This window comes from Gymnodraco acuticeps, unplaced genomic scaffold, assembly GCF_902827175.1.
Source record: "Gymnodraco acuticeps unplaced genomic scaffold, fGymAcu1.1, whole genome shotgun sequence".
Classification (NCBI taxonomy): domain Eukaryota; kingdom Metazoa; phylum Chordata; class Actinopteri; order Perciformes; family Bathydraconidae; genus Gymnodraco; species Gymnodraco acuticeps.
In genome coordinates this window covers 1,618,510-1,641,845 of record NW_022990082.1, presented here as the reverse complement: position 1 = coordinate 1,641,845, position 23,336 = coordinate 1,618,510, and the positions used below count along the sequence as shown (strand labels likewise).

At 39.0% G+C, this 23,336-nt stretch overlaps 2 protein-coding genes across 2 annotated transcripts; one reads left to right on the top strand and one right to left on the bottom strand.

The window, feature by feature from the left end:
- Window positions 1-1,730: 1,730 nt before the first annotated feature.
- Window positions 1,731-7,776, bottom strand: LOC117546103 (mitochondrial coenzyme A transporter SLC25A42-like). Its single transcript, XM_034216192.1, has 8 exons — window positions 7,416-7,776; window positions 6,903-7,044; window positions 5,554-5,665; window positions 5,279-5,304; window positions 4,621-4,787; window positions 4,144-4,260; window positions 3,196-3,347; window positions 1,731-3,062 (listed from the first exon to the last, which is right to left on the bottom strand). The coding sequence occupies exons 2-8, from the start codon at window positions 6,981-6,983 to the stop codon at window positions 2,737-2,739; spliced, it is 981 nt and encodes a 326-aa protein (XP_034072083.1). The 5' UTR covers window positions 6,984-7,044; window positions 7,416-7,776; the 3' UTR covers window positions 1,731-2,736.
- An 899-nt stretch (window positions 7,777-8,675) lies between these two features.
- mau2 (MAU2 sister chromatid cohesion factor) lies at window positions 8,676-20,722 on the top strand. The gene is made up of 18 exons (XM_034216311.1): window positions 8,676-8,960; window positions 9,277-9,360; window positions 9,552-9,647; window positions 9,774-9,868; window positions 10,728-10,755; window positions 10,976-11,131; window positions 11,341-11,487; window positions 15,728-15,818; window positions 15,949-16,052; window positions 16,190-16,267; window positions 17,109-17,174; window positions 17,291-17,374; window positions 17,926-17,975; window positions 18,103-18,180; window positions 18,278-18,389; window positions 18,895-18,985; window positions 19,164-19,291; window positions 19,388-20,722. Exons 1-18 carry the CDS (start codon window positions 8,727-8,729, stop codon window positions 19,460-19,462), a joined length of 1,797 nt encoding a protein of 598 aa, XP_034072202.1. The 5' UTR covers window positions 8,676-8,726; the 3' UTR covers window positions 19,463-20,722.
- Window positions 20,723-23,336: the final 2,614 nt, after the last annotated feature.

Genomic DNA, 23,336 nt, shown 5'->3' with positions numbered 1-23,336 from the left:
TTGGGGAGACGGCTCTGAGCAGCTGCTGAAGACAGGAAGCGGTTTCAGGTGGTTAATGATCACCAATGCGACAGAGCAGGCACACACTCACCTGATATTCAGATGTAGTCACAGCTCATGCGCACTGACCGGTGCAGCAAAACAGGACGAGCACGGAAAATATGATTACCTTTGAATGCAGCATACCATTTTACAAATGTATTTGTATTCATTTTAAACATTATTCAGAAATGTCACTGATAAATAAAAATGTTTTGACCTGTGCGGTTTTGAGTAATGTTTCATAGAAAATAAGATCATTTTGATATCAGGATTTTTTTACGTGTGTGGTGACCTCAGTCTTGTTTTATTTAATGGAAGTGTAAAAATGCTATTTATTTACATGATGTGATTACAAATGTTAATAAATGTGTTGCTGAAAAAGGTTTCATAATTGGTAGTTATTTCTTGGTATTTTGTTGAATTTGTTACTAGTTTTTATTTATTTATTTTTTATCAATTGCTTTTTAACAGATATATAAAAAATACAAATCAAATATATTTCTAATGATGGTTCAAGAGCTTTAATTTCATTTTAAAGATTCAGTTAAAAATTATATTCAAACATAATTTTGACATCAAACATCTGTGTAAAAAACTAAAATGTGAATTCAACCCAATAAATAAATAAATGATGTAAGCAATGTATTGTGTGTAAGGTTTGTAGTATACATTTCATATGTAGTGTAAATAACATGTTTTGATAGATTGTGAAATAAAAAGCTTGATTAAGAGATTTGTTTCTCAGAATTGTTCAAATTAAATAAAACAAAGAAAAGTTCAATAACAGTAAGAGTGTCTCAGAGAGCAGAGGGCAGGTCAAGTTCAGGCCATGAGGAGATCGGAGCCGAACTAACCATGATGGTCCTCGTGCACAGAGAGCAGAGACTCAATGCTGCCATCTACTGACAGAGAGTACACACACACACACACACACACACACACACACACACACACACACACACACACACACACACACACACACACACACACACACACACACACACACACACACACACACACACCACACACACACACACACACACACACACACACACACACACACACACACACACACACACACACACACACACACACACACACACACACACACACACACACACACACACACACACACACACACTCTCTCTCTCTCTCTCTCTCTCTCTCTCTGATCCAATGTATGTGCTAAAAATTAAAACATTATATATAAGATATTTAATATCATAATTTGCTCATTTAAATCCAACTACAATTTCACATTCTTAGGGGAACATTGCGCAATACACTCAAAACATCGTTCATTTATTGGTAATGTGTTTAGACCACATTTTTACATAAAAAAGAAACGACAAATAGGTACTTGTGGGTTATCTGTCGCCATTTTTTAATAGCGGGTATCTGGCTCCTCCACCCATGAACTTTTTAATTTCTCAAAATAACAAACATTAATCCTATTTTGCAGTGATGGGTCATTTACAGAGTCGGGAAAAAGTGCGTATTTAGAGTCTGAAAAAAAACAGGTAACCCACAAGTTCCGAAACATGTAAGATTGTTGGGCTGTCAGTAAAAACCAGAGTTTTTTCCTGATTCCCAATCTAAGACACGTCTTTTCTGTGGTGTTGCTGGTGGTGTGAGCTTTGCCTATCACATGGCACCCTCAAGTGGACAGAAGAAAGCATTGCTCAGAGTTGTGGATGGATACTTTATTGAAGGGTCAGTTTGACATGAGCCTGTAAACGTACATCTTTGGAAATACTGTCTCTTTGAAATGTACATAGCAGTGGAAGCAAATGAACTCCTTATTCACATTAAATGCATGCCTTTGTTCAGTGCTTTGGCAGATTTTTCAGGCAAGCAACGCTTTACAGTCAAGTCAAAGCACAACAACGGCGACACAGTACACAACTGACATCCTAATAGTAATCACATAGAAATCTGTTATATATTTATTTATCATATGATTAGCCACCACTTATTTTAATACTACACCTCCTCCTCCGTGATGGATGGACGGACAGTGAAACCGTGCAGTCCTGCTGACATGATCACCAACTTTCTCAATCTCAATTCAACACACAGATGCACCATCATAAAATTGAAATTTTAAGAAAAAGATATTGCATAACTCCTTTCATTAAAAAAAATCAACCCCTGCACGATTAGACTATTTAAAAATAATCAAAGAAAAACAAAGCAACTTGATTAAAATAAAAAATAAAATGTCCCCTCCAATTAAAAGCAATGCAATTCATTACAAACACGTTCTCTCTGTTGATTCTGCCAGATTAATTTGAAAGAACATTGTAGGTTGAATAAAGTGCAAGCATTATCTTATAAACACAACACAAACAAGTGCTCCATAATCTCCAAGAACAAAATGTTTCTTTGTCTACTGTTCACTTGTTATTTACTTTAGCCACAATGATGGCAACGTGGGGTCAATAACGATTTAAAGACAATTCATTTTGCCTCCTCACCCTCTCTGTCAGTGAATCCTGTTTACCAGAGTGTGAGAAACTGTGTTCCTCCGTGCATCTCCTGTCCACTCTTCCCCTCCTCTGACACTGTGAAGGGAAAAGGAGTGTGCAGCAGGCCTAGCTCTGACTGTGCACAAACATATTAATACCATGTGAGATAGTTAAACGGCTCCCTGACATCCGTCTTCGCTTTTTCCTCTTCCTTGTTTGAAATGATTCAGTGAGCAGAGAAGCCTATCTGGTGCATTTTGAGCAGGAGGTCGTTTGTGATGTCAAATGTGGAGAGGCTAATCCCCACGGCAATGGGCCCTTTAAGCCAGTTCATGCTCAGGCCTTTATATAGCCCACGTATGACTCCCTCCTGTGTTACGATCGCACGCATAGTCCCTAGGACTGTGACGTACGCTGACCCGGTGACGCCGGCCGTCTGCATGCGGCGACGCACCACATCCAGTGGGTACGAGGCAGATTGACCAATGAGGCCTGCGCAGGCACCGAAAGCCAGGCGCTCATGGGGGTGTGGCTGCGGTCGCTTGGTCTTTTCTAAAGTGAGAGAAAACACAAAACAATAAGAGTTTAAGATATGAATGACACCTTATTTTATTCAACTTAATATGTAAAATGGCACTTTAAGGACATGAATGTAGACATTATAAAACAACAAACGTATCAGTACCTGCGTGTATCTTCTTGAGGGTTTCGAAGGTGTAGAATGTGATCCCTGCATATGGAATGACACCCATGATAGTGGGAGTGAAGCCTCTGTAAAGGGTCCTGATACCCTCCTCTTGGGAGATCCGCATGAAGACATGCATGATGTTGCTGTACCTGTCCAAAGAAAAAGGGTCAGCAAAGACCTTATATACCAGACTCTACCATTTAACATAACACATTGTATTGTAATAAATACAGAGGTGGGAAGTAGTGGAGTACAAATACTTTGCTGCTGTACTTAAGTACATTTTTCTGATATCAGTACTTTACTCCACTACTTATTTTTCTGACGACTTTTTACTTTTACTTCTTACATTTTTAACACAAATATCTGTACTTTCTACTTCTTACATTTTCAACAAAGGTTTATTACTTTAGTTTGAATGTGTGTTTGGTGGCGTGATCATTATTATTTAGAGTCATTGTGTGCCTATTGATTTGAACACTATCAAACCATCATTTCCTAGTCTTCTCTAAAGAAGAGGGACCAATGAGAACGTTGTCATGTTGCCGTTGTTCAGCATCGAAACATTCATTAGCCAACAATGACATTATTGTTCTATTGATATAAAGGGAGGTCAGGTACTCTTTAAAACAGTTGGTAGTTATGGGTACTTTTTACTTAAGTACATTTCAAAGCCCATACTTCTTTACTTTTACTTGAGTAAAGAAGTTCATTCAGTACTTCTACTTTTACCAGAGTATTTTTAAACACGAGTATCTGTACCTCTACTTGAGTAAAGGATGTGTGTACTTTTGCCATCTCTGAATAAATGCAATGAACGGCAAAAGTCAATTTAATTGTAAAAGGCAAGACAACAATGGGACTAATACACACAAGGGTGAATCTGAGCTGAGAGGGACCCCACAGCAGATGTTGGATTGTAACAGACAGCGGATGGGTGCTTACATTTCGCGGGCTGTGACGGCCATCCTGGCTCGCACCATGTCTAAGGGATAGGTGAACATCACAGCAGTGGTGCCGGCCAGAGAGCCAGCCAGGAAGCGTGTGAAAGGAGGCAGAGCTCTGAAACAAACAACACAACAATCTGTAGTAAATAATAGTAATAATAATAATAATAATAATAACAAATATACAAAAACAAACAACAACCCACTGTTTCATCCCTACAACCACGCTGCTAACATTACTTAAAACATTTCTATTTTTATCTCTAAATAAATAAACCATTTCTATTGAAAGACATTATTTTTACATTGGTCATGTACTTATTTAAAAATTGTATGACATGGCGATTGCCTCTTTATTTATATTGTTGCATTTAACCTCACAATGCTTTTGCTGTTGTAACAATGTACATTTCTGTGCTGTAGAACAAAAGAAAACAGGATTTCTGATTTTGATTCTGACAATGTCTCTACTCACTGGCCCTGGTAGCCGTAGTAGCCCCCCAGTAGTCTTTTGTACTGGTCGTGGGAGGTGAACTGGATGGCAGCGTAGGGCATGACCCTGATCATGGTGGCAGAGTTCCCCCTCCACAGGCTGAGCAGCCCGCCCTTCATGTAGGAGCAGCAGATGAACCTGAACGCCTCCTGCAGGGAGTGGATATGTCGTGTCAGGAGCTGAGATACAATCCCTTCATGTTTTCCACATCTAACAATCATGATCATCTTAATATGTTTAAGGTGCGAAATCAAGTGTTGTCTTTAATAATGAATGTGTATGCGAGGATTAGCGTGGTTGTAACGTGGCATAACAAATAATATGAGAGCTTAGACGGATGAAGGGATGTTTATTCTATTGATCTTTAAGAATAAACCAATCATTTAATAATTGTTTATTATAAAAAACATATTGATTCCTAAAATTCCTACTTGTTTGTTTTTGTTTTCTTGGTTTTTCAGTCAAGAAAATACACAAATATTCAATTTAAAAATCGTATAAATGTAAGGAATATTAATATGAGAAGCTGTACACACCAAATGTATTTTTATTTGTTTTTATTAAGTACAGTCATTAAAAAATCCTGCATTATAACTCGGCCAGTGAAACTACATATTAAAAGATTCAAAGCTGAACTCACCTTAGCTGAGAATCTGTTGGAGGACACTGTGAAACAAAACAAGGAACACAGTGAACCTCAGGTTATAACACACTCTCCCAAGCAGGCTAAACATCTACTAAGAGGATTAACAATGAGTTAAGAAGAGTTGCAACAGTCAGTGAAAACTCTGGTGTAAACAGTAAAACAGTAGTTTCATTATCTTCAGAATGTAAGTCACTTGCTATACAGTAGCCCATACTCTGCACTAGATTCTGTATTTGGAAGGGAGCATTAGTGAGGAATGTTGTTCTTACCTTGGAAAATGATCTTGGTCCGATCCAGAGGTGCGATGACTGTTTTGGCAACAGCTCCAGCGAACGCCCCGCACAGCAGGGAGTCCACAGCCGTCCATCTGGAACTCAGGTCCTGTTTGGACACACAGACAAGTTTGCATCACATTGACATTGTGTAACATTATACTTATATAAACACTGACCCTTCAGATAACTCTATGCAACCTTACACTGGTTACTCTGTTAGTGGAGATAAGGAAAGTATGTTTAATCATTTATCTGTCATTATGTGGTTGTTTGACCGTCACAAAAATGTATCATACATTTCTTATCAGCACACACATTCCTGTGTGTATCCCTCAGCAAAGTTACTGCCACAATATCATGTCGATTCAAAGTTAGTGACATAACCCTTATGACAGAATCACACAAGATAAAACCAACAGCTGCACTACTGAATCTGTGTGTGTGTGGGTGTGTATTTGTGTCCGTGACCATTTATTTTGCTGGAAGGGACAATTGAACCCAATAAAAAAATCCCACTAACTGATAAGAAGAGCAGTTTGCACAAATAACAAACAAAACGCAGCTCATTACCTGAATACAGTTTGCATCTCATTTGTTTACATGTATAATTCTGCTTTAACTATTACAGATTAGGATATATAATCCATTCCCTGCCTAGTTGCAAATACCTTTTGAGGTAAACTGCAGTTCACTTTCCATGAAGTTTTGAAATGAAGGTGTATTCGAGCCCCTGATAAAGTCTTAACATTGTAAGAGCTTAAGTTTTATTAATAGCAAAATGTTGATAAATGTGTCCCGCATAGCCCCTGACCAACCCTAACCTTGTGCTCCAAATAAATGAAACAGCTGTCATGATACCTCTTATTCAACACTATTCACAGTGCTGCTTTGTAAAGCAAGGCCAGCTTCAGATTATCTGGCACCTTCGGGCTATTTCGAGCAATGCACTGTTAGAGGAATGTCCTTAGGAAGTCTGTGTAGGCTCTACTACTGTATGTCACAGCAACAGCTCCATTACACAGAGAGGAGTCTCAGAGTCACACAGAATACATGTTTAAATGTCCATCATAAAGGATTTACACCACAACAATTCATAGTAACTTCTAAAAAACATTGCCTTTTTAAATGAAATGAAATATCCTTTCAAAATTCGAGGTTAAACGTGTAACATTTAGCTATAATAGCTAACACAGACACCCTAACCTAATTTGACCAGGTGGTAAAGCTTTTGTAAACAAAGTCATTAATAGGCATAAATGTAGTGCATATTATCTCCACATTCAAGCTGTTTAAACGTGTCACAGCAAGTATATTCTAGTGAGTCATGGAGAAACAATGCTCACCTGTGCTTGGCCGGAGGGGGCCAGCACGGTGGCTTCGGACACGGGCAGAGGGCTCTGATGGTCGGTCACACTGTGGGCCATGGGTGCCCTTCACAGATCACCAAGGCTGTCGGACACTCGGTCACTCATTCAGGAAACCCCACTGCAGACGAATGTACATGAACAAATAAATAGGAGCAAAGAGAAAACACTTTTTATTTAACAACACAACAGCCCCGCCGTGTAGCACTCCCTCTCTCATGAAGTGAGGACGTGATTACACGCCTCACACAAACAGCCTTACAAAACCTCTGCTGGTTAATCATTTACTTTCCGTCACATCTGAACACACCGCTTATATTTCTCAACCAAGATTTGGTCCACATGTCAGTTTCCTCAAACAAATAAGCGCAGAAAAAACCCCCTCAAATAGATCATCTGCGAATGATAGTTGTAATAATGAATAAACATGCATACGCAGTAATGCAGTTAAATCTAGATGTTGATTGATGATAATATGCTCTATTTTGTTACCTTCGTGTTTAAAAGGACCCCTTGTTTACAATTCTACGATGTGATCTGTCGCCACTGTGCCCTGCAGATCTTTGCGCACATTTCTGTTCGCAGGAGGCTGGTATGTCGCTCTCACAACTTGCAACTCTGCAGCTCTTTTCTCGTTATTGTTGTTGTTGTTGTTGTTGTTGTTGTTAACGTTTCGGAAGATGATTTTAAACGACAGGTGCCAAGCTGCAGCAGAGTGTGAGTCTATTTTTAGACGACGCCCGCGAAGAAATGCTGCAGCTGTCTGGTTCTGCGCACTAGATAAATGTGGACTTTTCAAGGTCTTTAAAGAAAGAAACTGGGACCACGTACGCCAGTGTTGTGGACAGCATTACCCATCAGCAAGTCACGTTATTCGGAGGAAATCTCGCGAGTTTATCTTCAACATTGAGTTGCCAGTTTCGCTAATATATAACATTTAACGGTGTTCAAAGGTTGTTGCATTGATTAAATACTGCTGTTCATGCAGTGAGAACATTTTATTTTTAGAGCAGTTTCCACACAAACATAAACCACAGTCAAATGTAACTTAAATAAATACAACACATGCTTTGTAAACCGACAACATTAAATTAATTATCAATTTCAGAGGGTTAAATAATGACATTTACTTTAAATAAATACTTTAGATTTTGGTATTAGAGATAGCAAATATTCATCATTCTGTTGAAACTCAGTAGAGGCATATATATATTTCTCAATATAACAAAAATAACTAAGGTCTTCAAGAAATGATTCAAAGCACTAGTATCAATATATTGAAGCCCCCAAGGTACTTTTGAAAATTTATTTTATGATAATGTAAAGGTACAGAGTATTATATTCAACCACTAATCAACCTTTTTTAATATATCACCTTTCATCCAGACAGGCTGCCCTACAAGGCTTTACATAGCAAGATTGAAACAACATGCAATTAAAACAAAAATAGAGAACAATATATAAATACTAGCAATATTGGAAATTACTTAAAACGTAGAAGTCAAATTAACACCAGGAATAACATAATGCTTAAAACTTGCCAAAAATGCAAATGTCATCACTCTAAATAAAAAAAATAGATTAACAAGAAGTGTCTTTCATTCTCTTGTAAAAATGCAGAGAACAATACCAATAACACTTGTTTGTCCAACATGCATGATAAAATGTTTACTGAAAATAATAAAAGTAAACAAAAGCAATATATTCGGGCTCTCGTCGCTTTGCTCGTGGGTTCTACATGACCAAACCTGGCAACCCGCGAGTGTGGCCATAGCGCTGAAAAACTTGTTGTTGTCGGGGAAAATGGCGTCAAACGTAGAGGCCCCGGAGCGCTGGTACCTCGCCCTGCTCGGCTTTGCTGAGCATTTCCGAACCTCCAGTCCGCCCAAAATCAGGCTCTGTGTGCACTGTCTACAGGCTGTGTTCCAGTTTAAGCCTCCACAGAGAATCGAGGCCCGAACACATCTTCAGCTGGGCTCGGTTCTCTACCACCACACCAAGAACAGCGAGCTGGCCCGGAGCCACCTGGAGAAAGCGGTGAGGGGGGTTTGATTCAGGAAAGAGCGGGGATGCAGCGCAGACGGGGGGACGGGTGTAGGCCGCAGTCAGAGAAAACAGCGAACTGTGGAACATTTTAAATAGCTGCTAATCCAGGGAGGTTATATATGTGTGGAGATATACCTTTACGACTTTTTAGCAGCATTTTATTCAATGTACGGCCTTGGGTCGACCGCTTTCGCTCTTTTCCTGCTCTTAGAAAAATAAGCCGCTCTATGGAATTATTATTGGTTTATAAAGAGAGCAAACGCCAACAAAATTAACCAGCTAACATTTTGCATTTCTTCTATTGCAGTGGTTTATATCTCAACAAGTCCCTCAGTTTGAAGATGTCAAATTCGAAGCTGCCAGCATTTTGTCGGAACTCTTCTGCCAACAGGTAAGATCATTTTTGCTCATTTCATTTTGTGAGGTAAAAGTAACATTAGCATGGCTGCATACATTCATCGCTTCCTTACACTAAGTCAAATTGATATGCGTCATATATATGGGATTTCATGGTGGTGCATTCTGCGTAGGCTGCGTATTGTTATTTATTATTGATTTTTGATCCTTTCAATGCATTTTCAGAATTTGGTGGACTCTGCAAAACCCCTCCTGCGCAAAGCCATCCAGATTTCACAACAAACACCATACTGGCACTGCAGATTGTTGTTCCAGTTGGCGGTATGTATACATGCAAAATAATAGAATAGTGGTTTTTCTGTGTGCTACTTGTACTATTTATGTTTTAGTTAACTATTGCAAGAGTCCAGTAATAACAGGAATGCTCCTATTTGTTGCCTCTTTCAGCAACTTCATACACTGGAGAAAGACTTGGTGTCAGCATGTGACCTGCTGGGTGTTGGAGCTGAGTATGCCCGGGTGGTTGGGTCTGAATACACCAGGTAAATGTCCATACTATGTGAGCTCCATATTTAATGCGATAAGTGGTTAGAATATGGTGCCTCACATTTGATCAAGTTTACTATTAATATAGGCAGCTTAAAACTCAATTATTAAAGAACAAGGGAGATTAAGTGTAATCTAATCAATTCCAAACCAAGAAATGGAAAACCGAAAACCATACAGCAATTGACACTAAATAAAGGAAACATAATTTATATCAAATTGTACATCCTACATTTCAATATTTTTATATTTCAAACCCCTAATATGCATTGAGACAAAACATCTCTACATTTCCAATGCATTATTTCTTCATTTCTTCTTCAGTATTTCTTTTGAAATAAGTACAACCCTCTCTTACCCCCTAATCGCACCAGGAGCGTCTGCGCTGTGGCTGCGGCTGCGCCGCGTTGCGACCTCCTCCTGCGTCCTAACCCACCAGGCGCGTTTCAAAACGTTGCGGAAGCGGAGCGTCGTGTGTGCAGCCTCGCAGTTGTTGGATGAACATTCCACTTCCTGCCTGCGCCGCGTCAAAAATAGGATTCATCCTATATTTTAGAAATTCCTTGTGGCGAGGAGCTTCTGGGACGCTTCGAGCCGCGGCGCAGCGTGTCTGGTGGAATAGCACCCATTGACTAGAGTGGCCGCGATCGCTAAAAACGCCGCAGTGCAACGCAGCGCAGACGCTCCTGGTGGGATTAGGGGGTTACAGTAGACATATTTCACCAGTTTCAAGTACTTAGTAGTTTCAATTGGTACAGCCTTAACCCTTGCTTCCAAAACAACTATGACAAAAAGTGTTTATCAATATTGGTTGATTGTAAAAGTCTTACTAAGTTGTTATTTTTTCTTTTTCAGAGCATTGTTTCTCCTCAGTAAAGGAATGGTAAGTTGTCCACTCTACTTTACTTTTGTATTGGTTTTTGTACTGGCAGTATAAACAAGGATTTTTTCCAACGCTACCCAAATATTTCTTACATGTATATTTTTCTGTCTATATAAATACATTTATTATCAAACCAGCAGTAATACTGGCTGTTGTTTTTATTATGTGTCTTGAAAACAAAACAACAAAGAACCACTTATATATTTTCTTTATCTTCTAGTTGCTCCTAATGGAGAGGAAGCTTGGAGAGGTGCATCCTCTGCTCACACTGTGCGGAACCATTGTAGAAAACTGGCAGGGAAACCCCATCCAGAAGGAGTCCCTCAGGGTCTTCTTCCTGGTCCTACAGGTCACACACTACCTGGATGCTGGTCAGGTAAGGAAACTAGCTTGAACGTTTAAATTAAAGTGGAGCACGTGTTCATAGGGGTTTAAAAAACTGTTGATTAACACCCACTAAACTTGTTGATCAGCATGCATGCATACATTGATTGCATTAAGGATGATAAGCCCATTATAAAGTCAAGTCGTCTAAAACCACTCGAAGCTGGAATGTTATATATTGTCATGTCTCTGTCCCCTCAGGTGAAGAGTGTGAAGCCGTGTCTGAAGCAGCTGCAGCAGTGCATCCAGACCATTTCTACACTCCATGATGATGAGATTCTGCCCAGCAACCCAGCCGACCTGTTCCACTGGCTGCCGAAGGAGCACATGTGTGTCCTCGTCTATTTGGTAATGCCACTTCTCTTTCTTTGCCACATAAAAGTTGCGATCTCCGTAAACAACACCAGGGATGTCATTCATTTACCTGCTGTCAAAGTAGCAAAAATCTTTGAAAAAAACTACAACATTCTTCAGCTTAACACACCAAACCTACCCTACTTTTGATTGTGTTCTCCTCAATTAGAGGACCACAGTCGGGATCACAGTTTCTGCGGGAAGCATTTTTAAAATATTTACTTTTTTCATGTTCTATTACTATTTGCAGGGTTCGTACGGGTGCTTGAAATCCTTGAAAATGCTTGAAATTTGACGTGGTGTTTTCAAGGTTGGGGAAAGTGCTTGAATTTTGGGAATGGTGCTTGAAATTGAGATAAAGTGCTTGAAAATGTAAATGCTTTACTTTTACAATAAATTGCTGTCCGACTGAATAGTTAGCTTTTTAGATTAAAAGAAAAGAATTGCTTCGCTTCTAAAACAGCTCCGCTGCACCTTCCCGTGCTGTGCACGCGACCTGCAAGTGTTTGTGTTACGTGTGACCTGGGCATTCTGATGAGAGTGATAGATGACTGTGTGCCAGGAGGTTGCAGTTTCAACGAGCGTTGGCTAGCAGAAGACAAATACAAGCCATGGCTAAGACGAGAGTCAAGCCCACGAGTAGCCTCCTGCAAAGTTTGCAACAAATAACGATGCAAGAGTCTGCACTGGCGAGCCACATGAAAGGTACGCCGTAGCAGCGGCGTAGCCACCATAGCGCCCAGGCCCACCCAGTTTACTCATTGGCCCACCCTGAGAAAGCTTCGGTGTCATTAAAAAAAAAAAAAAGGTTTATTCGTATTATTTTATTATTATTATAAAAAATGTATTCACCCATTGAGAATATCCAAGCATTCAAAGTGAAATTCAAGTGAACAAATATTGAGTTTAATTAATGTTGTATGTGTTTTATTCTCTGAACCAAACTCATTTACGGTAAAAACTGATTGTTGGTTCCGGCGCGCGCCATAATAACGTGAGAGAGGCAGAGAGCTGCCTGCAAAATAAATGATGGCTCAAAGTTCACTAATGAACTTTGGGTTTTTTTTAAAAGCCAGACTCCAAGAAGAGCCCCCACTGCCCTCATCTAGCAGCGATCTATACGATCATTTTCTGATAACGATTAAATAGCCCCGCCTCCCTCTCCCCACCTCTCCTGCTGCTGGGCTGTCGGAAGAAAACAAATGTTAACGGAAACTCTGCCGCACGGTTCCCTCGTCCCTTGGAAGAGGCGGAGAGGTGGGTGTTTCTCATCTGCTGGTGGACAGTCCGGAGAGATATACACAGGGTTGGGTTGTAACGGAATACATGTAACGGTGTTACGTAATCAGAATACAAAAATCAAGTAGGCTAACTGTATTCAGCTGGCGTTACATTTGAAAAACGAGTAATCTGATTACAGTTACTTTCGTAAACCTGAAGTGAATACATTTTGGAATACTTATTGGAATTATTGGTGGAAAAGTTTCCTCACAAATGTAATATTCATTACCCAGCAGAACTGTGTGCACACTGCACAGCGCTGCAGCATGTCTGTGAGCGAGAGAGAGATGCAACGTGTCTGTGAGGCCCCGCCCCCGCACGCAGATGAGAGAGAGATCTCTTTTAAAATATATTGAAAGTTAGAAACGGAGATGGTTAGATAAAATGTGCAAGATAACGTTTATGTAGCATTTCTTTATTGTCGAAATGATGACATTTATAACGGGATAAAATCAAAGTGAATGGCCTGCTGCTGCTGAATGCATGGGGCAAGTGACTGGAAACAGTTGTAAAAGTTATTACATCGTTTCAGATAATAATAATAATGATAATTCATTCTATTTAGGGGCGCCTTTCAAAGCACCCAAGGACACCTTACAATTCATAACATATTCCAAGGAAAGGTTTTAAGACAGTACAAAGAATGCAGTCCGGGTGATGTTTTTTATGTGGGGTGCAGATGAGAGAGCTGTCCAGAATGACACCAAGATGTCGTGTTTGTGTTCTTGATAAGCCATTAAAACAGTAAAATACGTGTCTCCTGTTCACCAAAACATACCCATCTGTTATGGACAAAGAAAGTATTCCAAAAGTATTCTAAAAGTAATCTGCCACCGGTACCGGCGGGGATTGTTGTTAGCTTCTGATGCGCAGAAGAAAAATCTGGCCCACCCTATTTTTTACAGGCCCACCCTAAAGTACATTTCTGCCTACGCTACTGCGCCGTAGTAGAGCATTTTAGATTAGGCTAACGTTGCATGTTACGTTTGTTTAAGCTAACGTTAGCGAGCTGAATAGCGAACTCGATTGAGGGATAATAATAATTGCAGGGGACAATCATTTCAGAGGAGCGTACCTATGTTATGTGCGTTACAGTCGCCATCCTGTGGTGTTCAGAGGATGAAGCACTCACGGCATTTCGTGTTATAGTCACGAAATATAATCTCTTGATTCGACACAGAGCGATTTTGAAAGCAATGCATTTCTACTGGTAGTATGTTTCGTGCCTAAACCAAATGTGACTTGCTCTATCGAAATCAGTCACATTGACCCGAAGACACATTTTCGTTTGTATTACTGGTCTGGGGGAAGCTCGCGAGTGTGTTTGTGTATTTTTGCGTTTGTGTACCGGGGAAACACTCACAAGAAACACCGGCTGTTGTTATGCTTGCTGTGATGTTACATTACTCCGTTCTCTGCTTGTAATTATGTCGAAGCTTCAAAGTTGTATTTATCATCTGAATTTGCCGAAACAAGTTTAATATTCTGAAAGCCAATACTTTGTTTATTTGAAAACAGATGAAAACAAACTGTCTTTTATATAAAATTGAAGTATTATTCAAGTAAAACTACATTTAGCTTTAATCCCATGTAATTGTAGAATGAACACAGTCTTCCTTTGAAGATGTATAAGTCAGGTGTCTTGAGTAGCATTACCTACAAATCATTGTACACATTTGTAAATATTATTTTCCACTTGTTACCATTGTGAGTCTATTTGTATGCAGCTCTGCGTGATTTTGTGGCTACAATTCAGACTAATACGCTACTAGAGGTGGAATAAGTACTCAGATCTTGTACTTGAGTAAAAGTACAAGTACTCAGATCTTGTAGTGAAATTATAAGTACTCAAATCTTGTACTTAGTAAAAGTAGAAGTACCAGAGTGTAGGAATACTCTGTCACAGTAAAAGTCCTGCATTCAAAATGTTCCTCAAGTGAAAGTAGAAAAGTATTCTCATCAAAATATAGTTAAAGTAGCGACAGTAAAATTAGTCGTTGTGCAGATTGGTCCATTTCAGAATAATATATATGATATGTTTTTATAATGATTGATCAGTAAAGTGTTCTCAAAGCTGGTGAAGGTGCAGCTAGTTTGAATGGCTTTGTATACTCCAGGGTAGCTGGTGGATTTACTCCAGGTGGAACTAAAGTCTGATTCAACACTTGATTAGATTTCACATCATTCATCCACATCTGTGAAGTAACTAAAGGTATTAAATACATGTAGTGGAGGAAAAGTACACCATGTACCTCTGAACTGTAGTGGAGGAAAAGTACACCATGTACCTCTGAACTGTAGTGGAGGAAAAGTACACCATGTACCTCTGAACTGTAGTGAGTAGAAGTACACCATGTACCTCTGAACTGTAGTGAGTACACCATGTACCTTTGACTTATGTTTACTGCCAACCTAAAAGTACCTCAAAAATAGTAATCAATAATGTATTGAAAAGTTATTTGGCTCAGACTAGTTATATGGGAGGCCTATTCTACGTACAGATCACTAATTTTGAAATATTAAACTTAGTTTTCTTTTAATTGTTCATCCTTGTGTAGAATGCCATCACGAAACACATATCTGGTTGTTTATAGCATAAAGAACATCTGATTTAATGTGAGGTAGGGAAATAATCATTTGAGTATAAGTATGTGTATATAAATATGTAATTTTAAAACAGCTGTAAGATGCTTGAAAAGCTGGAAAATGCACCTTGAAAATGCTTGAAAAGTGCTTGAATTTGACTTTGGAAAAGGTGTAAGAACCCTGTATTTGTTATTGATAAAGGATGCACACTGTTTTGTTCACTGTTCATACTTCTGTAGAAGGCACTCATTAAACATAACTTTGATTGTTCAAAGCAGAATAACTACTTTAATGTGAGGAAGAAGTGCATTACTGTATGTTTTATTTGACTCATTTGTGTCTAAAATGAACCCCTCTAATTTTTCAGGTGACAGTCATGCACTCCATGCAAGCAGGCTATCTGGAGAAAGCTCAGAAGTACACAGACAAGGCTCTTATGCAACTAGAGAAACTAAAAAGTGAGTTACCCAATGTGTTCCTGTGCTTCTCTAAAACAGATTTCATCAAGATTGATTACTATAATGTGGAACTGTGATTTTGCACCACTTCTTTTTTGTAAGCCGTTGAATGTTTACCTCCATGTTTCAGTGTTGGACTGCAGCCCCATCCTCTCTACCTTTCAAGTTATTCTACTGGAGCACATCATCATGTGTAGACTTGTCACGGGCCACAAGGCAACTGCATTGCAAGAGGTAAACTGTCAATGTAGTTATGCTTGTTTTTTTAATTTGCATTAAATATGCGGCAGTGTGAAAAAGATCCGGCCCAACAGCTCTGTTTGCAGACCTGAATGGGGTTGTGAAGGTGACTCTCTGTTGTGTTCCTCCAGATCTCGCAGGTGTGTCAGCTGTGCCAACAGTCCCCGAGGTTATTCACCAACCACGCTGCGCAGCTTCACACGCTACTAGTGAGTATTTCTGCCTTCAACCCTCTCAAACATTTGTGTGGGCCTCTGGGTTACTCTTGCCATCCAAAGACTAATTAGAAAGTTTCAGGTCATGCTCACAAATCGAAGTAACAAAAGTCACATTAAACGGAAACGAGTGTGTTCCCTTTTATACCCACTGAAAACAAATCCAGCCATTCTTAGTGTTAGACATTCTGTGTTAATACATTGTTTTGGATAGATTGGGTCTTCTTTAGGGATTTACTTTTACAAATACCACATTTTTAAGGAGTTCAAACGTTTCTTAATAGAGGGATATATGAGGAAAATAGACAGGTAGCCGATGTTCAATTCAATTCAAAACCTTTATTTATACAGATAAAACCCATTGAGATCATAGACCTCTTTTACAATGGTGACCTGCTTCAATTAGTTCCAAACATTAATACAAACATGACAGAAAACAAAGGACATTATATGATACTACAGTTTGTATACTAGTAGCATTTACAGACACCAATATTTTCTGATTGTATAGCGTCTATCCTAGCTTTAAAAACATGAAATGGAATCAAACTGCTTAGCTTCCATTCCTTTTGTAGATTGTTCCATGCTAGCGGCGCTGCGCATCTAAAAGCTGTATTTCCTAATACAGTCCTAGCAGTTGTTAGCGATAGCAAGAAAACATTTCTTTTATACAGTTGTTTACATTTCAATTGAAAACATAAGTAAAAGTATGATAACTTTGGGGACCTTATATTCTAAAAAAGCAAACACATTTTGTCCAACTGTCACTTTATCCCTGTTTTTGTTACAAACGAACATGTGTAATGGTCGATCTATTCCTCTTGTCGTACCCCAGGGTCTGTACTGTATCTCAGTGAACTGTATGGATAATGCAGAGGCACAGTTCACCACAGCTCTGCGGGTAAGTACACTTTGAATTAGCTGCCTCTCCTCAGATAATGTCACCAGTATCTGCTTTCTTTCTTTTCATCCGCTGCTGCCCTCTCCTCTTATCTCAAAGATTTGATTGTGTTTCAGCTCACCACACACCAGGAGCTGTGGACATACATTGTCACCAACTTGGCCAGTGTCTACATACGGGAAGGGAACCGACACCAAGAGGTCAGTGAAGTAATAACGGTCACGTCTGATTACAACAATGTAATGCAAAGAATCACTTGTAAATTATATAATTTCTTTAGGGATGGGAATTGAGACGATTTTCGTGTGTACTGTAAAAATGTGTTAAAGTATGTAACTGTTGCTTGACTGGGGCATGCAGCACGACTGATTCAGTGATCTGATTGATCTGCAACTCGATCCCCACCCCTAACCATGTTTGTGATTTGCATCTTTAAGTAGGCTGGCTTATAACAGATATTTATGTTGTTGTTGTTGTTGTTGTTGTATTATGATTGCCACAGTAAAGCCAAATATACTATGTTTGATGTTGTAATGTAGAAAGGTTTGCCACTTCATAGGTTGTCCACTAGATGGTGCTGGTGAGGTCATTCTTCAGCTAAAATGTCAGGACCGTCCTTTGAAATGTATAAAATGCATATAAATGAATGTATGATCCTTGTCTTCTCCTTCGATCCCAGTGGAGACAAACCATTACATCATAACTATTATTTGCCGTTTAAAACGTATTCCCTCTTTTGTATATTTTTCAGCTGTACAGCCTCCTAGAGAGAATAAACCCAGACCATAACTTCCCAGTAAGGTAAGAGACGGAAGATGCTTTCTAGTTGATGTGTACATATAACACTGCACAATACATTAAAGCAATGCATTTGTTCAATATTTTCTCTGGTAATTATATATTCCAACACTGTTTGTTTTGGATTCAGCTCCCACTGCCTCCGTGCTGCAGCTTTCTACATCAGGGGACTGCTGTCCTTCTTCCAGGGACGCTACAACGAGGCCAAGTATGTCAAATCTGAAATGTTTTCATGCAAAAACAGCTTCCAATCACCCCTGTCCCTTTTTTACACATTTAAACATGTATATGTGATTGTGTTGCAGGCGCTTCCTAAGGGAAACCCTGAAGATGTCTAATGCTGAGGATCTGAACAGACTGACCGCCTGCTCCCTGGTTCTGCTGGGCCACATCTTCTACGTCCTGGGCAACCACAGAGTAAGGCTCATAACAACAAAAGCAGTTTGCGTTATGATTGCACACAAACTGATTTTACATCCAGCTCTAATTTGGCTATAATCAACTCAAGTCATCAAACTGGAAACATTAGTCCTATCTCATTAAAATGTAATAACAAAGGACTAATGAATCCTTCTGAATCCATGCCTTATATCCCCCCTTGTGAGCTCACTAAATTAACCTTAAACAATGGTTAATGAGGCGTCTGTTGGTAAATACAGACATGCCCAGTAACAACTTATTATTCGAGTTTAGGCCGAATGAGCCGTTGACTTAAGTAATTGCTGTTTCTACAAAAGCTTATTTCATGGTTCAGAGTTACTTTTGTGCAGATTATTTATCATTTTCGGAGCAAAATGGTACAAATGATTAATTGCGGAGGACAAACTAATGTTTTATGGTGTAAGCTCAGAGTATTAAAAAGTGAGGATTTTTGTGATTCCCACCCATTATGTTTTCTAAAAGGTTTCTCTTTTGTCTTTAGGAAAGCAACAACATGGTTGTGCCTGCCATGCAGCTGGCCAGCAAGATCCCTGACATGTCTGTTCAGCTCTGGTCCTCAGCGCTGTTGAAAGGTACATGCAGTTCTTTCCCTAATCCCTTTACCTTCGTAGGATTGGTATCTGTTAAAAAAGATTTTTGCAGGGTTTTACTGTGAGAATATTTCAGCATCACATTTGAAGCACAAACTCTCTGGTCTCTTGTAACAAGCTGTGTTTGAAGGGAGACATTCACCATGTGTTGTGCTTGCAGACTTGAACAAGGCCCTCGGGAACAACATGGATGCCCATGAAGCAGCGCAGATGCACCAGAACTTCTCCCAGCAGCTGCTGCAGGACCACATCGCTGCCTGCAGCCTCCCCGAGCACAACCTCATCAGTGTATGTGAAACAGATTCACCTCCTAAAGATAACATGCCATATGATTCATTAGGATTTGTAGTGCTGATATTAAAAGTATTGTTCTGTGTGTTTCAGTGGACTGATGGCCCTCCTCCTGTCCAGATCCAAGCTCAGAACGGACCGACCACCAGCCTTGCAAGCCTGCTATGAGAGACCTTCTGTCTCACATGTGTCTGTAGCTGGTACATTATCACGAGCAGCAGATTGATGCCTAACAACCTGCCATCAGACCACTGCAGCTGAGATCTGAGAGGACAGGTTATAGCAGGTCACAGAGTTCAGGCCTATACTTTATTAGCTTCTCACGATTGCTTCCTGATTGTCTGCTATCCCTTCTTTATTTGTTGTAAAGCAGTTACAACTTCTGTTGTACATGTATTTCACACTTCTTGACGGCATGGATGCAGGGCAGGTGTGGGCTCTTGATCAGAGTGGTGGAGGACACACAGCGACGGAGGAAGAGCTTCTTCGCCTCAGATAAAGAGGAGCCTTCGCTACGTTTGCCAGGTTTCTTTTTCCATTTGTTGGAAAGAGAAGAGGGTAGATAGAGGGCAGTAAAGAAATGTAGAAGAAATTAATTTATTCATGTTGATATTTTTGTACCTGTTGGTAAATATTTTACACCTTGCCTTTTTTGTATGGATCCTTTTTGTTTTTTTTCATGCATGGAAGTAACTGATTTGGACTCCCTGTACAATAGTTTTTGAACTGGGTTGCTAACAATACATTTTGTTTTGGTTGATTTTTTTTTTTGCACAAAATCCATAGTAGGAAGAATAGTGACCTCTTGTAATATATTTTCACACAATAATCAATTGAAAGGTTTCACGATATAAATTGGCAGTGTACATTGTATTAGGATGGTGCACAATTCACTGTGTGCAGTTCCTTTTTGGACCAGAATATGCCTCCAATGTTTAAATATTTCTGAGTTTTATATCATTTGGTGGCTTGGGGTTGCCACAAACCCTTTAAAGCAACACATTTACCAGATTTTTTTGAACTTCCATATTATACGATTTCCCTGTTGTATTCATTTTTACAAATCAGGTTTAGCCTTTTGGAGCTTGCGGTATTCTTCAGATATTCAAAAATGCAAATTTATTTTATTTTGTTATATTTTAATTTGTCTTGATAGTTCTACTAAATGGTTTCTTTACAGTATGTTTGTATAGATTTGCCACTCGTTGAACCTTTATTGTACAGTGACATTTTATAAAGTCAATTTAGTAAAGTGTGATATGTATTTTTAGCTATCCTATGTAGAAATCTGGATGCTTGGTATTTGAGGCACTCTGTAAGAACACAGTTTAGCTTGAGTACTAGCCATATTCTATCCAATGCATATGTTTTTAATGCTTACATTGTTTTCAATAATTTTCCAATAAAAATAAGATTGAAAATGTGTAATTGGCTGATTTCATTTCATATTCTCTACATTATACTATTAAATTAAGAGTTGTTTTTGCTTGTTTGTCAATCCATTCAGTGCATGGGTAGTGATGCTTAATTATTATTTGTATTGGAGCCAAACATGAATTGTCATATCACTGAAGTCTAACACATCAGCAGGCAAAACAATAGGAAGAAATTGAATCGTGAGTTAGTGGTAGGCATGTTTTATAAGTAGACAGCAGGTGGTGCTAGGCAGGGGTGTCAAACTCAAATACACAGTGGGCCAACATTTCAAAAAATAGGTACTAGTCGAGGGCCGGACTAGTTCAATGTTTATTGCAAAACTTATTGAAATGAACTTATTGCACATATCAAACCTGGAACTAACAAAGCTTAAATGATTGCCTATAAAAACAACATTAAACATGAATCAGTTGCATTCATTTCTTATGGCTCTCTGCAGCTTTTCCAGAGTCATTTCTTATGATTACATTTTTCCACAGGCCAACAACAGCTTCAAAAAAACTATTTTCCTCAAAGAAAAAACCAAACCTGCCCTGTTGTCTCAAGGAAAAAAGTGCAGAAGGAAACATCCATTGAAACTCTGTGTTGCTCTGTGATGCTAGTTCAAGCCAGATACTTGGCATCTCATCTTGGGTGCAAGTTCATCAATGTTTGGGCTCAGGCTCTGAGCTGAGGAAATCCTCAGGATTGAGTGAAGGTGTGCGTGCAATATACCGGCGGGCCAGATCTAATAGTAATTAGAAATTATCCTGCGGGCCGAAATTAAATCCACCAAGGGCCTGATTTGGCCCCCGGGCCTTGAGTTTGACATGTGTGTGCTAGAGTTTTCCAATGTGTTTTCATGCATGATATTGCACTGCTTAGGCTCCTCAAGAAAATATATGCGGTTCAACTTTATCTGCATCTAATTTTTGGGGCAAAATACTATAATATAAAGCACAACAAGAAAGGATTTTCATAAGAAAGATATATGAGAATGCCTGTTCAATGTTAATATCTATGTGGCTTATGCACCACCAAAACAAATACAAAAATATTGTGGTTCTTCAAAACAATAAACTTTCAAAAGCAATATGTAGTGTGATTAATTTAGTTTGAAAGTGGGTTTAACAATCTATTCACGGCTTGTGTTTTATTAAAATATAATAATAGTAAAAAAAGTCTACACACTCAGCAGTGTTTGTATACTGTGGGGTTAAAACTGTAGAAACAAAACAGGTTTGAACAGGTTTGTGCTTATTATGAATAATTGTTGAGCTGTCCCAGATGACAATAATAATCTTGGTCCATCTTCTTCCCGCAACTCTAAAATATGGTGTAAAGGTGACAGACAAAAAGAAGAAGGCTGCAGCTCTTAGGCCTCCTTTACATTATAGCCGGTCCCATAGAGCAGATAGAATAAGCCTGAGACACTTTAAGGACTCTCTCCTCTTTTGCACAGTTCTGCAATTAGCTAAGAATAATAGGTGGCTCACAGTTAGTGGGGACAACCACAGGAATTTCCACAGCAACACCAGATTACATGCTTTGTTCTGACATGTTTAGCTAGTTAGTCCAGCCATATGCCAGCATGATGTTGTGTCCATGGGTACACTTCAGGAGCAGACTCACCAGATACACCCCAAGGACAACAATTCAGAATAGGAAAATGAAAAACAGGAAGGTGGAGGGGCTACTTTGGTATTCTTCTTATACAGCAAAAGTTTGAAGTCTTTTTTATGTTGATCGTGAAGCTTATACAGGGTCCTCTGTAGTCACATGAAGATCAAGAGGAAGCGGTAATTCAGATCCAAGAAAAAGTCTACCTTGTAACCAATATTTCTGTTCTGCCGCAACCGTCATCCCATGTGATGATCTCATACATTTATACATTCAGAATCATTATCTATTACTCTAGGTGTCGTTATGGAATAGTTTCAAATTGGTTTACAGTGGTACACAAGAAATACAACAGAGTACCTACTACCAGAATAAAGGTGCCTATGCTCATATGGATGTAGAAATACAGAGACTTGTGCACACAAAGAAGCTTCATGACAAATACAGCTTGTACACACATGCCAAGATAAGGTACTCATATGACAAGATACTACCATGGTTAATTTATTTTGCAAATGCAAGTGTTGTAATGAAAGTACACACATTTGATTATTTGGACTGTCAATAATGCAGGAACTCACATAGACATTTGACTTATGATCTGTAATAGATAGTTAAACATCTAAAACAAAAGGGTCAAATTGATACATTACTTTTTATGTATGTCTATTTTTGTATATATAGGTTGAAGTTTATTGGTAAAGATTGTAAGAAGTTTAAATGAGAACAATTAATCACCCTTACCTATGCTTCAGCATAAAAATATTTGATTTCATAATTCTATGGTCTTGTTGTAGGCCTACCTCACATATGCCTACAGACTTCTATCCCAAACAAGCACATTATTGCCACACAGGCATATCATAAAATGCGATACAATCCAATTAGTACAATAATAGGTCATGATGTTATCATAATTGAATTTGAATCACGCATGAGTTTAGCATTTTATTCACTGCCTTTACTGTCCCAAAACGCAGCACTGTCATTCTGTGGCAGCACTTGG

Excerpts from the sequence above, each read along its gene's own strand:
- LOC117546103 (XM_034216192.1), bottom strand. The coding sequence starts at position 6,983 with ATGGCCCACAGTGTGACCGACCATCAGAGCCCTCTGCCCGTGTCCGAA. Across the intron at positions 5,666-6,902 it reads CCCCCTCCGGCCAAGCACAG|GACCTGAGTTCCAGATGGAC; the intron begins GTGAGCATTGTT and ends GTGTCCAAACAG. Across the intron at positions 4,788-5,278 it reads CCAACAGATTCTCAGCTAAG|GAGGCGTTCAGGTTCATCTG; the intron begins GTGAGTTCAGCT and ends CACTCCCTGCAG.
- mau2 (XM_034216311.1), top strand. The coding sequence starts at position 8,727 with ATGGCGTCAAACGTAGAGGCCCCGGAGCGCTGGTACCTCGCCCTGCTC. Across the intron at positions 18,181-18,277 it reads GGACGCTACAACGAGGCCAA|GCGCTTCCTAAGGGAAACCC; the intron begins GTATGTCAAATC and ends ATTGTGTTGCAG. Across the intron at positions 18,986-19,163 it reads GTCCTCAGCGCTGTTGAAAG|ACTTGAACAAGGCCCTCGGG; the intron begins GTACATGCAGTT and ends TTGTGCTTGCAG.